At 27.9% G+C, this 12793-nt stretch overlaps 1 protein-coding gene across 1 annotated transcript; it reads right to left on the bottom strand.

Moving 5' to 3' along the window:
- Nucleotides 1–5025: 5025 nt before the first annotated feature.
- LOC107022720 (gibberellin 3-beta-dioxygenase 1-like) lies at nt 5026–7847 on the bottom strand. Its single transcript, XM_015223314.2, has 2 exons — nt 7252–7847; nt 5026–5804 (listed from the first exon to the last, which is right to left on the bottom strand). The coding sequence occupies exons 1-2, from the start codon at nt 7737–7739 to the stop codon at nt 5171–5173; spliced, it is 1122 nt and encodes a 373-aa protein (XP_015078800.1). The 5' UTR covers nt 7740–7847; the 3' UTR covers nt 5026–5170.
- Nucleotides 7848–12793: the final 4946 nt, after the last annotated feature.

The following is a 12793-nucleotide window of genomic DNA, read 5'->3' as shown; positions in this document are numbered from 1 at the left end:
ATAATAATTTGTTTGTGAAATTAAAAATGACATACTTATGTTTAATCTTTATAATATTCTGAGTCATTGAAAAGAAGCAATTGTATGCTTTCTTTTGTTTTCATCTAGTTTTTCACTTAATCTAAGCAATTCTTTTTAATTAAGGTTCAACTAATTCAAATTTAAATTGGAAAGTCACATTTGGGTGCTAAGCATTCCTTATCAAAAGTAATTCTATATCCAAAGCTCAAATCTAAATATTCAGAGTAAGGATAGAATATCATTCAATCACAATCTTTGGTGATGATAAAAATTATGTTAATTATGTCAAAATTAGTTATTCTAAAATAAAGCATTTAAATTAACGACGAAAAAATACCTTGCTTCAATTTCTTCGAAAGGTTACTATTAAAAATGAAAACAACACTTTATCTAAGCACATTTTTGTGTAATAGGGCATTTTTTTACCCGAGCCACAAAGACATACTTAGATCAAATTATTAACGAGGACATATATAATAAAGGGAAAATTGTATATAATAGCAAACTATTAATTTAAATTAAATGTTAAAAATATACTTTTATTTAATTGTAACCTATAGCAAACTATTGTTATTTTCGTCTCTCTCTATGATGGAATCTCGCTCGCCCACTCTCATTTGGTGGCAGTCTCGCTCGCCTCTCTCGCTTTTATACAAACACAAACGTACAATAAAATGTGTTTGTGTTTGTATAAAGAGAGAGGAAGTTGTATATATACATATATTTTCGTTTCCTCTTTTCTCTCTCCCATATCTCGCTCGCTATCCTCACATCTCTCGCTTATACAATCAGAAACGAAATATATAAATTGTGATCTTGTTTGTATAAAGTGAGAGAAATTTGTATATACACATGCAAATACATATATCTTCGTCCTATACACTTATAATTATACAATACAAATATTCGTCTGTCCAGTTTTCTTTTGTCTTTCTCTCTTTCTCCTTTTATACATACACAAATTATACAATTGATCTTTTGTATACAACTGCTTTCTTTTGTATATGTATAGCGAATTATAAAACCGTTTTCTTTGTATGCGTATAGCGAATTATACAGTTACTTTTTTTTTATATGTATAACGAAATATATATATTTATGTTTGCTATGGAGCATAATTATGCAAACTATAACTATGTTTGCTATATATAAAAGTTACTCAATATTAAATTTACAATTTTCCGAACATTTTAAACCCTTTCCGAAGCCCAAAATGAATGGTGCATACTTTTCGTAATACATAGCCAGAAAGAAGAATAACCAAAACAAAAAGAGAAATGTCACCTAGTGAACCACTTGAAGAACAAGAAAAGCTAAACAAACAAAGGAGAGAATTTTTTTTTGTGATATCCCTTCATTTTTTTGCTGATGGTTAGTTAATAAATATTAGATAACCTTCTAAATTCTATAAGTTTATCATGAAGTTATAGACTATAATATGCAACAAAGGGACAAAAAGAAGCACTAAAAGTGAAACAATGGAAATAACACAAAATTAAAAGTCTAAAAGAACCTAATCTTCAACATGTGATCAATCTAACCAAAAAAAGGAGTTTTCTCAATTTAAATGAGGGAAAAGATAGTAAAAGTGGATTGCCATTTCGAGCAATAAATTCAACTTTAATCAAGTAGTGGAAAATGGAAGGAATTGAAAAGATGAAGTGATTAGACATTAGTATAATTTTTTAAATTATCAAATCAAGCTAATTAAAAAAGACTTTAATTCATTTATTTAGTATGATTATATTGAACAAATTAAATCTTTTTCTTCTTCTTCTTCTTTTTTTTTTTTGGATAAAATTGGTCAATATAAGCAACTCAATTAGCCCTATTCGTTGAAGTTTAAACGAGTTATATTTTTATGAACTAAAATGTGATAAATCTGGAATAGACGTGAAAAATATATTCATCATTATTGGAGATTAACTATGCCAACTTAGACCGTACGCAAAATCCTTTCCCTAATTGTTAAAATGGAAGTATATTCTTTGTTTCAATATATTTATCCTGATTTACTTTAACATAAAGTTTAGTAAAATAATTATTTTAATTTGATGATCTTAAATTTAAGATATGTCAAAATGTTTTTTAGTTTTGTGGTTTTAAACTTATCACGTGCTCACGTGAAAATTTTAAATTAAAGAATTGTCAAAAAAAATAAGAAAAAAAGAGACGTTTTTATTTAAACGAGCTAGAAAGAAAAGTATAACAAACAAAAAAAAAAACAGGTGAAATAAATTGATCAACGAGTTTTTTTTAATTAATCACCAATTCCTTCGCCCCATACACACTCTAAATTTCACTGATTTTAGAGGCATCGCTAATAATAAGGGTAAATATAAGACGATAAAATTGAGTAATTCTAAAAAGTTCATGATCAAATTTGGAACTTTTTCCCTTTAAAATTTTTGCATCAATCACATTTCAGTTCACATCTATCAGAATTGAAACCCCACAATTGTTCCTAGGACAGTACATTTGTTAAAATATTCTATGTCAAAAACTCTTGTAGAGCAATGAATTAAAACTATGAAGAAATTGAAGAATTATTGAATATAATTTTGAGAATTATTCTTTATGTAGGAAAGGCACATGCTTTCTACCACAAATTGTTGTTGAATGGATTGACACTGCCACATTATTATATTCCATCATCTTCCTGTAATTTTGTCTCTACAATAATTTCCAACAACAGTGGGCAGTGATCAATTATTTTGATAAGGGGGTTAAAAAAAATATACAAAAATAACAAGCTTGGTGTTTGATTTTTTTTTATATGAGTATATATAGGTAATATTTTTACATATGCAATCATATTTCCCAATATAATATCTATCTTCTATAAAATCATTTCACTTGCAACAATCAATTTCTCCTCCTTTTCTTATTGAACCTCTTTTTCATGTTATGTTATATCAGAGTTGGAAGTCTAAAGGGTAGAAAAAATTAATAAAAAATTTAAAAGGGTATAATAATTATTTTTTTAATCAAAGGAGAGAAATCGTCATTGTCGTAGTGATTTTATTTTCACGTCAATACTCATTTTAAATTAAAGATCACTAACCCACGAGCAATTCTCTTTAAAATATTTTCATTTTTTTGAAGAATATGTGAAGCGATTTTGGCCAAAAAATTATCTTTAAAAAGTAAAAAAAATAGCTGCCAAGGCAGCTATTTTGGTGAAAACATTTTTTAAAATATATAAAGTGGTGATTTTTATTTTAAAAAAAACACAAAAAAATCGGCTGCATTAGCGGCACTTTCGGTGGATTTTTTTTTTATGGCCATAAAAATAGAAAGAGGTGAGGAGGAGTTAATTAGTAGTATAACGTGGATTGTTTTATTAAAAATGTAAAAAAAATCATTGGCAGTGATTTAAAAAAAAATTGTCAAAATTGTTGCATCTGTAGCAATATTCTTTGAAAAAAATGAAAAGATCGCTCATGGGTCAGCGATTTTAACTTTAACGGAAGTAACAGTGTGAAAATAAAATCGCTACACCAGTAGCGATTTTACCTCTTTGGTTAAAAAAAATATTAATATACCCTTTCAAAATTTTTATCAAATTTTTTTGTCCTTTTATGCTTCTCTGTTATATCATACGTCTTCAATATTATAACATTTCGTTATAGTAGACCAAAAATATTCAAACAAACAACACCATTATAAAAAGATTTTTACATTAATTTTGCCGAATTTAGAGCCTGCTACCTCCACCCCCTTAAGGTATATGGAGTTAATTTATGAATAGTGAGGACCTAGCTAGAAAGAGATGAAAATTGGTAAAGAAATGGACTTACAATCTAAAGTCAACCTCAAAATCTAGCTCATGATAAGAGACTATTCAAGATCAGGATATTATGGATCATTATACTCTTAGAACTGGACATTTGAAGCATGAACAATATAAGATGGAGTGGCGAGGGGAGGAGGGGCAACATTGAAAAATTGAATGAGCTTGACTCTGATACGATGATAAATAAATGAACCCATCGATTTGAAACTCCAACATAAATGGACAAACATGGCATCTATATCAACTTGAGCACTTGGCTAGTTTGTTTGTTTTTCTTCTTCTCTGATCTATTTTGTTTTCTTGTTTAAATTTCGCATGGTGGGCTTTGTTTATTTATTTATTAGTACTTGTCATCATTCTACAATAGAATTGCTACATATTCAGGTCAGTAATAGTTTGATTTCTTTTGTCATATACTTTTATTTCATCCCAAAATAGCGTTAAAAAGATATAACATACATGACATGAGGTGTCTAAAATACGTGTCTAAAATAAATAAAATAATGTCTAAGTAAAAATTTGTGTCAACTTTAGGTGGTCATCGATGGTTAGGCTTTTAATTTTTAACCCTTTTTTTTAAGCTTCATCCAGCATTACGACAAAAAGGACAGCAGATCAATATTGTTTGTTTGGTTGTTCATTTTTAAATAACAAATACAACCTTAATGTGTGCTTATATGTTTGTGTGTCTATTTATATGTATACCTTTAATAAAGAAATTATGACAGATTTGTTGTCAATCATTTTAAATTACAATTATTTGTGTGTATGTTTAAAAGGAGTTCAATCAAAATCTTATTTGTTGTAATCATTTTAAATTACAATTATATGACTCAAATAATTGTTTAAGATAAGCAAGTTCTAATTGAAACATTGACATTTTTGTTGTTTTGTTTTATCAAAACTATGGGCTTCCCATTATGTAAAAGAAAAAACATATCAATTCATTGGAACAATTCAATAAAAATTATTACAATAGGTGTTTCTTGTTAAAAAAAAATTACTTCAAAAAATATTGCCACATCAATTAAGTAATCGAGAATAACACTTGACCGTTATCAATGACTTCATGCGTGAAATGACAAGAATATAATGATGTTTTACATTTCACTCATATTTTTTATCAATCAAGTGAACCAGATGAGAAATCAACTTTATATAATGCAGACATTAAATAAATTCGACAATTTTAAAATACAATATAAAAATTGATGAAAAGAAAATCTATATTCTCCTCTCTCTCAAAAATATTAACAATATTCCTCCAATATGGAGTAAAAAGGGACACCAAGAGAGAAAAAGAAACATATTTTTTTTAAAAATAAAATTCAAATGTAAGTGTCACTAGTAAATTTATCCAACTTGTACCCCATTATGATCTTTGGCATCAGAAAATCCACTCAAAGGGACAAAAAGCCGTACAGATGAAAGTGCCTTATCAAAATATTTGGCCTTAGTACCTAAATACTCACTCCATGTCACTGCCCTATACAAGGGTGGGTGCCTATGGTCCACCAATTTCGACAGGGGTGAGACTCTCACCCCCGACGGTGGACCATATAAATAAGCTATAGAAAGTCGATATCGTGTCCGGTTTACAATCGCCCGATGTAAAACACTCGGGTATGACCCGTTTGAGAGTATGTGTAATAAGTCACCTACATTAACTACTAATGCCCCGGGTATTGGAGGGACAGTGACCCACCCATTTCCTTCTTGGTAAACTTGTAAACCACTTGTGTTGTTTTGGTGAAGGATTGTTAATATGGTAGAATCCGTATGTGCTGCAAGACCCATGGCCCGACCCGGATCCGGACATGCCGGGTATGAATTTAGTTGTAAGGCAGCACATCCTTCTTTGGTTTCACCTTTTGGGCCTACGGCCCATTTTACATCATCTTTTGTTATTCCTAATGACCCAAGTATAAGCCACATTAATCTTCCTGCTAGCTTTTCCATTTCCTTTTCATATTCTTCTATTACTTCACTGAAAAAATAATAAATAACGTTACTAAATATGAAAAATATCATATGAAGTACTCACTAATAAAAAAACAAGGAAATAGAGACAGATAAATCCGTAGATAAACAACAAAAATCTCATGTTAATCCAATTTAGCTATTGAGATTAGCGACAATTTCTAACAAAATTCAATTAATTAACTAGTGGTGTTTTAGCAATATATTCCCTTCCGTACCTTTTAGTAGTTATAGTTTCTTTCTTAAAACGATATGAATTTTGATCATCCTTTTAAGTTGTATTAATTTTTTATCATATTGATATGGCAAAAGTTATAATTTATACTACTTTTCGTATAGTTTTTTGAATACCCAAAATTTATATTAAATATTAAATTAATATAATATAATTTCACTTTTACAATTATTCAAATCAACTCTCGAAAAACTTTACCAGATAAATTTCATAGCTAATTTCATATGTTTGTGACTATTAAGTAAGTAATACTACTCTTATTTTCTACGGTAGAAACTATTTGAGAAATTTATTTAATTTATACATACACTAGAAATAGACATAAAAACAAAGTACAATAAAATAAATAATTAGATTCGATTTAGAGATTGGTAGATCTGTGAAGTCTCCCTTATCTTGTCTGTGGGACCTTATATGTCTTTATCGTTAAACTTTTCTTCTTCCATTAATAAAGTATAAAAGTTACATCAATAGGTTTTACCTACGGCTTCCCCTACACTATGCACAAAAAGATAAAATAATTAAAAGTTTTGTACTTGTGAAAATGAAAGAAAGACTTCATTTTCATTTTCCATATATGCGTGCATGAGAAATGTGAGGGATAGTAAAAAAAAGTTTGGCATAGAATAGTGGTTCCAAATTGAATTTTTATTTTGTTGTATATATATATATAAATATATATGTATAAGAGCGATAAATAAGTATATATGTACCATTTTGATAGTATAACGAGCCTCGTGGTCATATATAGTGGTTAACTGGTTGAGGAGTTTTCTAATGATCATTAGCCACAGAAGAATATCAATGGTACATCTTATTTAATGTTGTACTCTCTTCTTCCTAAAATACATAGCAATATTTCATATTTGGAGAGTCAAACTATAAGAACACTACGATCAAGATTTTAAGATATATTTTTTCATCTTATTGATATACACTTACAGTACTTTACTATAATTTTTTTCTATAAATATCTTAATAATTTTTTTAAAAAATATTGAATTAATCTAATTCAATTTTAATCTTAAAAAGTTAGTTAAACGGACTCTTGAAAAACAAAACATGACAATGAATATACGACAAAGAAAGTATAATCAAGAAATGATCTTATCTGTACGAACTATTTATCGATAGATTAATGATGAATTTTATAGATGATTCCTTTTTCTTTTTGAATTATGAATTTGGCTCGTAATAAATACTATTCACTAACACTTACCAGAATTTGTTGTAATCTTTAGGCCAAAGTTGTCGAGCATGTTCAATTGGGGAACCAACAATGGTGAACCCTTCAGACCACATGAGCTTTGAGAAAAAAGACGAAATTCGAGCTACGCCATAGCCAGTGACACCATCAGGAGAGCGAGCAGCCTTTAATTTTTGTTGCATAGGAAGTGAAAATAGGGTTTTTCCAGCCACTTCAATATCTTGTAGTAATTTCTCTGATATACTATGGTTTATAATTTGAAATGCACCCCATTTCTTGCATGCATGACCTATATGATCAAGAATATTATTATTATTATTGTTATTGTTGTTATCGAGGTCGATCACTGGAATAGACTCGAAATTACATGAATTTTCTTGAGTATAATGATCATTTGATGATGTCCATGCATGGGATTCTGGTAACTCTTTAATTAAATTCAAGTCAAAGTGTTTTTGAGAGTGATGAGGTCTAAAAGAATCTGAGATTCTTGAAGGCATAGTGTGGTACGTAATGAAAAATTTATATATATAAAAAAAATTTAGATTACTTTATGAGCTATAGTAGATGGAAGAACAAAGGGGGAAAATGGAATGTTTTGAAAGAGGTGATGTAGGGGGAGGTATATATAGAGGTTGATTGATTGGAATGAAAAGCAATATCATTTATAATGTAATTTTGAGTGGTATTTGAAAAATATTAGTGTTGATAGATATATGTAAGGGGACAAAGAAACTAAAGATAAATTGCTATTGGATGATAGAAACAACAAACAAGTTGAATGACAATCTTGTCCTCAACGAAAATGATGTATGATCTTATATTAAGGGTTGTATTATAGAGTTATACACTTATATTGGTGTAAATGATTTTTTACACTATCATGTTGAGGAGCGAAGCTAGATAAGGTGGTGTTTATTCGAACTTTCAAATTAAATTGGTTATATGTGATTCAAATTATTTTAATGTATATGTATTAGATATTAAACATGTTCAGCTAGTGAAAATTTTAGTTCCTATCACCAATCAAGTCGTTGAAATAACATATATACAAGTAAGTCTCTCCTCAAACTAATATAAATTTTAAGAAGCTATGATGATATAAAAGTTATTAATTACAGGACAATATATATTAACTATATATTAGATGGCATCTCAAATTTATATACACTATTGGTGTGAATAATATTTTACACCAAGGTCCAGGGGCGAAGCTAAGTAGGGTTAATTAAGGGGTTCATTCGAACTCTTTCTTCAATTCCTTTCAACTTCTTTCCATCTTGTTTCTTTCTTAATCTTTTAAACCACATAAGTAAAAATCTTAATTCTGCTACTGATCAAATCCTCAAAAATATATTTATTATTATAAAAATTATTTATACCGACGATATATAGTATCACATCTAAAATTTCATAGTACATATCATAATTAATATTGTGTTGAAATGATCCAAGAAGCATGGGAGGGGTAATTCCATATAGGTGAGGGCCTATGTATTCCTCCATTTCATGTGGGTTTGTCTTGTCCTCAAGTAGAAAAACATCTATATCATTGCGTCTTTACATGCTCCTAATATCTCTCTATTTGCTACAAGACACTATATTTCTCTCCCCACCGGCCATCACCTTTGCCCTATATACATCCAAAAACCCCAAACACAACTCCTATTTTTGCTTGCTCAAATGGCTACAATACCCTCTTCCACTTTGCCTTTTTGTAACATTTCTCTAGAATCTCCGGACGGGGCTTAGCTTGAGGTGTTAAATCAGGATTGAATTTGGGTTGCAGAATGATCCATTCAAAAGTTACTTAGATTGAAATGAGCTAAAATGTTGATCATAATCTAATTGGTTTCAATTATTTTATTTTTTCTTTTACAATTCTTTTAGAAGCTAATAAACTAGTTTTTCTTTATTACGACCACATGTAATAGATCATATATATTAATAAGATTTTTTATTGATCAATTTAGATGACATATTAATGTAACAAATGTTTTTTATGTATTGAAATAAATCAGGCTGAAATGATCTGATGTAAATTTGAATAGATTGAACCAATTATATCTTTATGAATTAATTTATCACCTCTACGTTATTTGTGATTATGGGGGCTACCTAAGGGATTATACTAACTTTTTTTTTTGACAAAATTGCATCCTTTAAGCCTTATAGCATATTGTTTATTATGGTGTACTTCATATTTTGAATATTTTACTAATAAACTCTTAACTTCATATTTTGAGTCATAATCCTAATTTTATGAGACAAATTTCACAATTTTTAATTTTTTTTATATATAATTTTCTTATTAAAATTTGTGACTCAATTACTATACGTGAGACTCGATAACTTGTAAGGGTATTATCGTCCTCAAAAAAAAAATATTGGTGTTTTCCCATTTTATGCTTTCTTTTTCTGTCCCTTGCATATTTGGTCATTTTCTGTGTTTAAATAAACAGTAAAGTCATTTTTGGTATTTTGCGATTAGATTTTATGTCTTTTTGTTCCGTCTATTAAAGGGTAGCTAATATACACATCATATATTATAACATATTGATTGTCTTTAACCAATCAACTAATTTGTCTTTGTTAATTTTTTGGTGTGATTAATGACTATTTGTCTCACATTTACGTGTATTACGTAACTTAAGCCAAATGTCCTTTTAATTAGAATGATTAAATAGTTAACTTATACATTAGTGTAAGATTTGAAGAAGCATGCATCTCTTTTATTTTAATTATTCAATATTGATGATTATTTACTTATACAATTTGTATGAATTTATGATTAAACAAAGCTAATTGTCCTATTAAATATTTGCATTGATATAAAATTATAATTAAGCTTCTCCTTTTTGTTCGTTGCACTTAATTATGTGGTCACATACAGCAGAAAGATAACAAATTAAAGGGTCCTCAAGAGTGTTAACATATTACAAATACTTATAATTTCTATTTTCTATTATATATGAGGTATAAAGAAATGACCATATATGTTAGTAGCATATGCATTTCACGTGACACAAACGTGCAAGGTTCGACTTTTTTCTCTTGTATTTTTGTTGTCATTTAAATAATTTAGGTTTTCTTTCGTGCTCTGTTTAATTTTATTTGATTCATATTACGAAATAAATATTTCACTTTATATATTCGCTTAAGCAAATTATGAGATTTACATTTTCTCTATCCTATCTTAGTTTTAAATAATTATATAATATTGTATTAGTCAAATTAAAACTCCAAAACATTATTAATAAAATTAATATAATAAAATACTTCTAGTTTTTTTAATATATAAAATAAGATGGTCCAATTTTGTACTATAACATAAATTTACGATGAATAAAAGTTACATATCAAACGTCGAATAAAATATAATATAAAAAAGTGCCGCTTTGCATGTACGAGTCATTGCTAAGTTTTTTTTTTTTTTTTTTCTTTGACGTTTTTAGGTTGCCGGCAGAGACAACTTTTGGAATTTGTTCTATTTTGTAATGATTTAATTTGAATATTCAATTAATTTAATATGTTACTGTCAAAGTATAGTATTATATTATTAACTTTAAATTTAAGATGAGATCATTACATATAATTGTGATTTCTATGTGTGGTGTTTGTTAATCACTATTTAATGTTGGGTGTCGGTAATCCCTTGATTTATATTGGGTGGCCGTCAACATTTTAATTTGAAATTTTCATTTCTCATTTTTTTCTTTTTTAGATACTTCCAAATTCTGGCCGACTTTTCGATATATTTATCGATTTTGTTGTTTTTTAGCTTTTACTTATCTATTATATTAAAATAAATTATATTAAAATAAAAAATAATATTTTATTATTACTTTTGCTTTGACTCTTGATTTCATTTGGCTTCTCTCGTATACATAATTCTTTGATTTCTTCGTTATCCTGACATATGTCATATAAATAATATAATGTCATAGATATCATTTTTTTAAACCTTCTGTGATAGTTTATTATGAATAGATTCCTTAACAATTTTTCCTCACATTACTTTAAAAAAAAATTTCCTCACATTACTTTTAAAAAAAAAAATTTCTTCCAATTTTCAAATCGTTCATAAGAATCATTAACTTCCTGGAAGATATATGTATAAAAAAAATTTTGTAAAAAAAATGTATCATTCATTCAATTTTATTGCATTAGTTATTGAGACTCTTTTCATTCTTCATGTGTTAGAAGAATGTTTTTCGATGTTTTCTTCTTTATCATATTTAATTGTCTTTCTTTCATCATTTCAATATATATTTCTTTTCTTTGATTAAGTCTGATATTGAAAAAATTAATATACAGATATCAAATAATGTAACAAAATAAATGAAAATAAGTGACGAAAGAGGGGTTTTAAAAAGCCAAATTGGGAAATAATTAGGACTTATTGCCTAGTAAGTTCGTAAGAAAAAAAACTTCTTTAAAAAAAAAACATATGAAAACTGAAACTAAGCTTTTTGAGACAAAAAGGTAAAAACAATGGTGGCAACTGACTCGGAAAATTTCAATTAAACTTTGTGAGAGAGGCTATCAATTGAAAATTTATCAATGATTAAAAATAAATGAATTAAAAGTCCCAAATATCAAACACTAGAAATAAAATACAGAAATATATTATTAATTTGTTGCAAAAAAGAGTTGTGAAAAAATAAATTATGACAGAGAAAAAGAATCCTAAGCACATATAGAAAGTGAGAGAAAAATTAACTATCGTAAAACTGTTAAGTTAACCAAATAAATTTGAGTCATTAGATTATTTGTGTGACACATGTCAAAATATTAAAGGGGTAATGGAGAAACTAGGGAGATTATGTACCGGAGAGGATCCTCTTCCGATTTATAGAGCTGGGAGCAAAACTTTCTTGTAGAAGGACTCCCATTTCAATTTCACCTCCCTAACCCTTATCTTAAAGGGAAGATGATTGGTTATCTCGGGAAAGAATACAAATCTAGGGAGACAAAACTCTTTTTTCAAAAGAGATAAGGTATTAGCCAATCTTTTCTGTCATCGATTCTTTTATGTTCACTTCCTGGAGTGAAAGCCACTTGACTTTATTGAGAGGTGCCTAAAACTGTTATATTTTTTTTTATTATATTAGACGAGTGGAATGATCAGACCTTTTATTTGCTTAATTATTTTTTAAAACATAATACTTCACTCTTCGTCAACTATTAATATTAAATTATTATTTCATTAAAGAATACGTAAAATTCAAAATATATAAATAAATATGCACAAAAGAAATAATTAATATTCATTTCCTTTTTTTAATTTATATACTAGTGCGATGCGCGGTTAATATGGAAGTTAGTATGAAATATATGAAAAGAAAATTTATAAGCTTGCGTTGCGAATATAAAACTATTTATTAAAAATAAAATAGTTGGTCTAAAATTATTTTTTTACAAATATAATAATGTGTTATATTTCCTAAGAGAACTAATAATGAAAAAAATTTGGACCATTGAAATAGAAATTAGACAACCTTTCTCACAAGTCGTTTCCCCTTCCCGTCTTTCAAGTTAGTCGACAATATAT

Source organism: Solanum pennellii, chromosome 6 (assembly GCF_001406875.1).
Source record: "Solanum pennellii chromosome 6, SPENNV200".
NCBI lineage: Eukaryota > Viridiplantae > Streptophyta > Magnoliopsida > Solanales > Solanaceae > Solanum > Solanum pennellii.
The sequence above is the reverse complement of the archived record's forward strand: the minus strand, read 5'-3'. Positions and strand labels throughout refer to the sequence as shown.

Coding starts and splice junctions, on each gene's coding strand:
- LOC107022720 (XM_015223314.2), bottom strand. CDS start 7,739: ATGCCTTCAAGAATCTCAGATTCTTTTAGACCTCATCACTCTCAAAAA. Junction 5,805..7,251: donor AAAGATTACAACAAATTCTG/GTAAGTGTTAGT, acceptor TTATTTTTTCAG/TGAAGTAATAGAAGAATATG.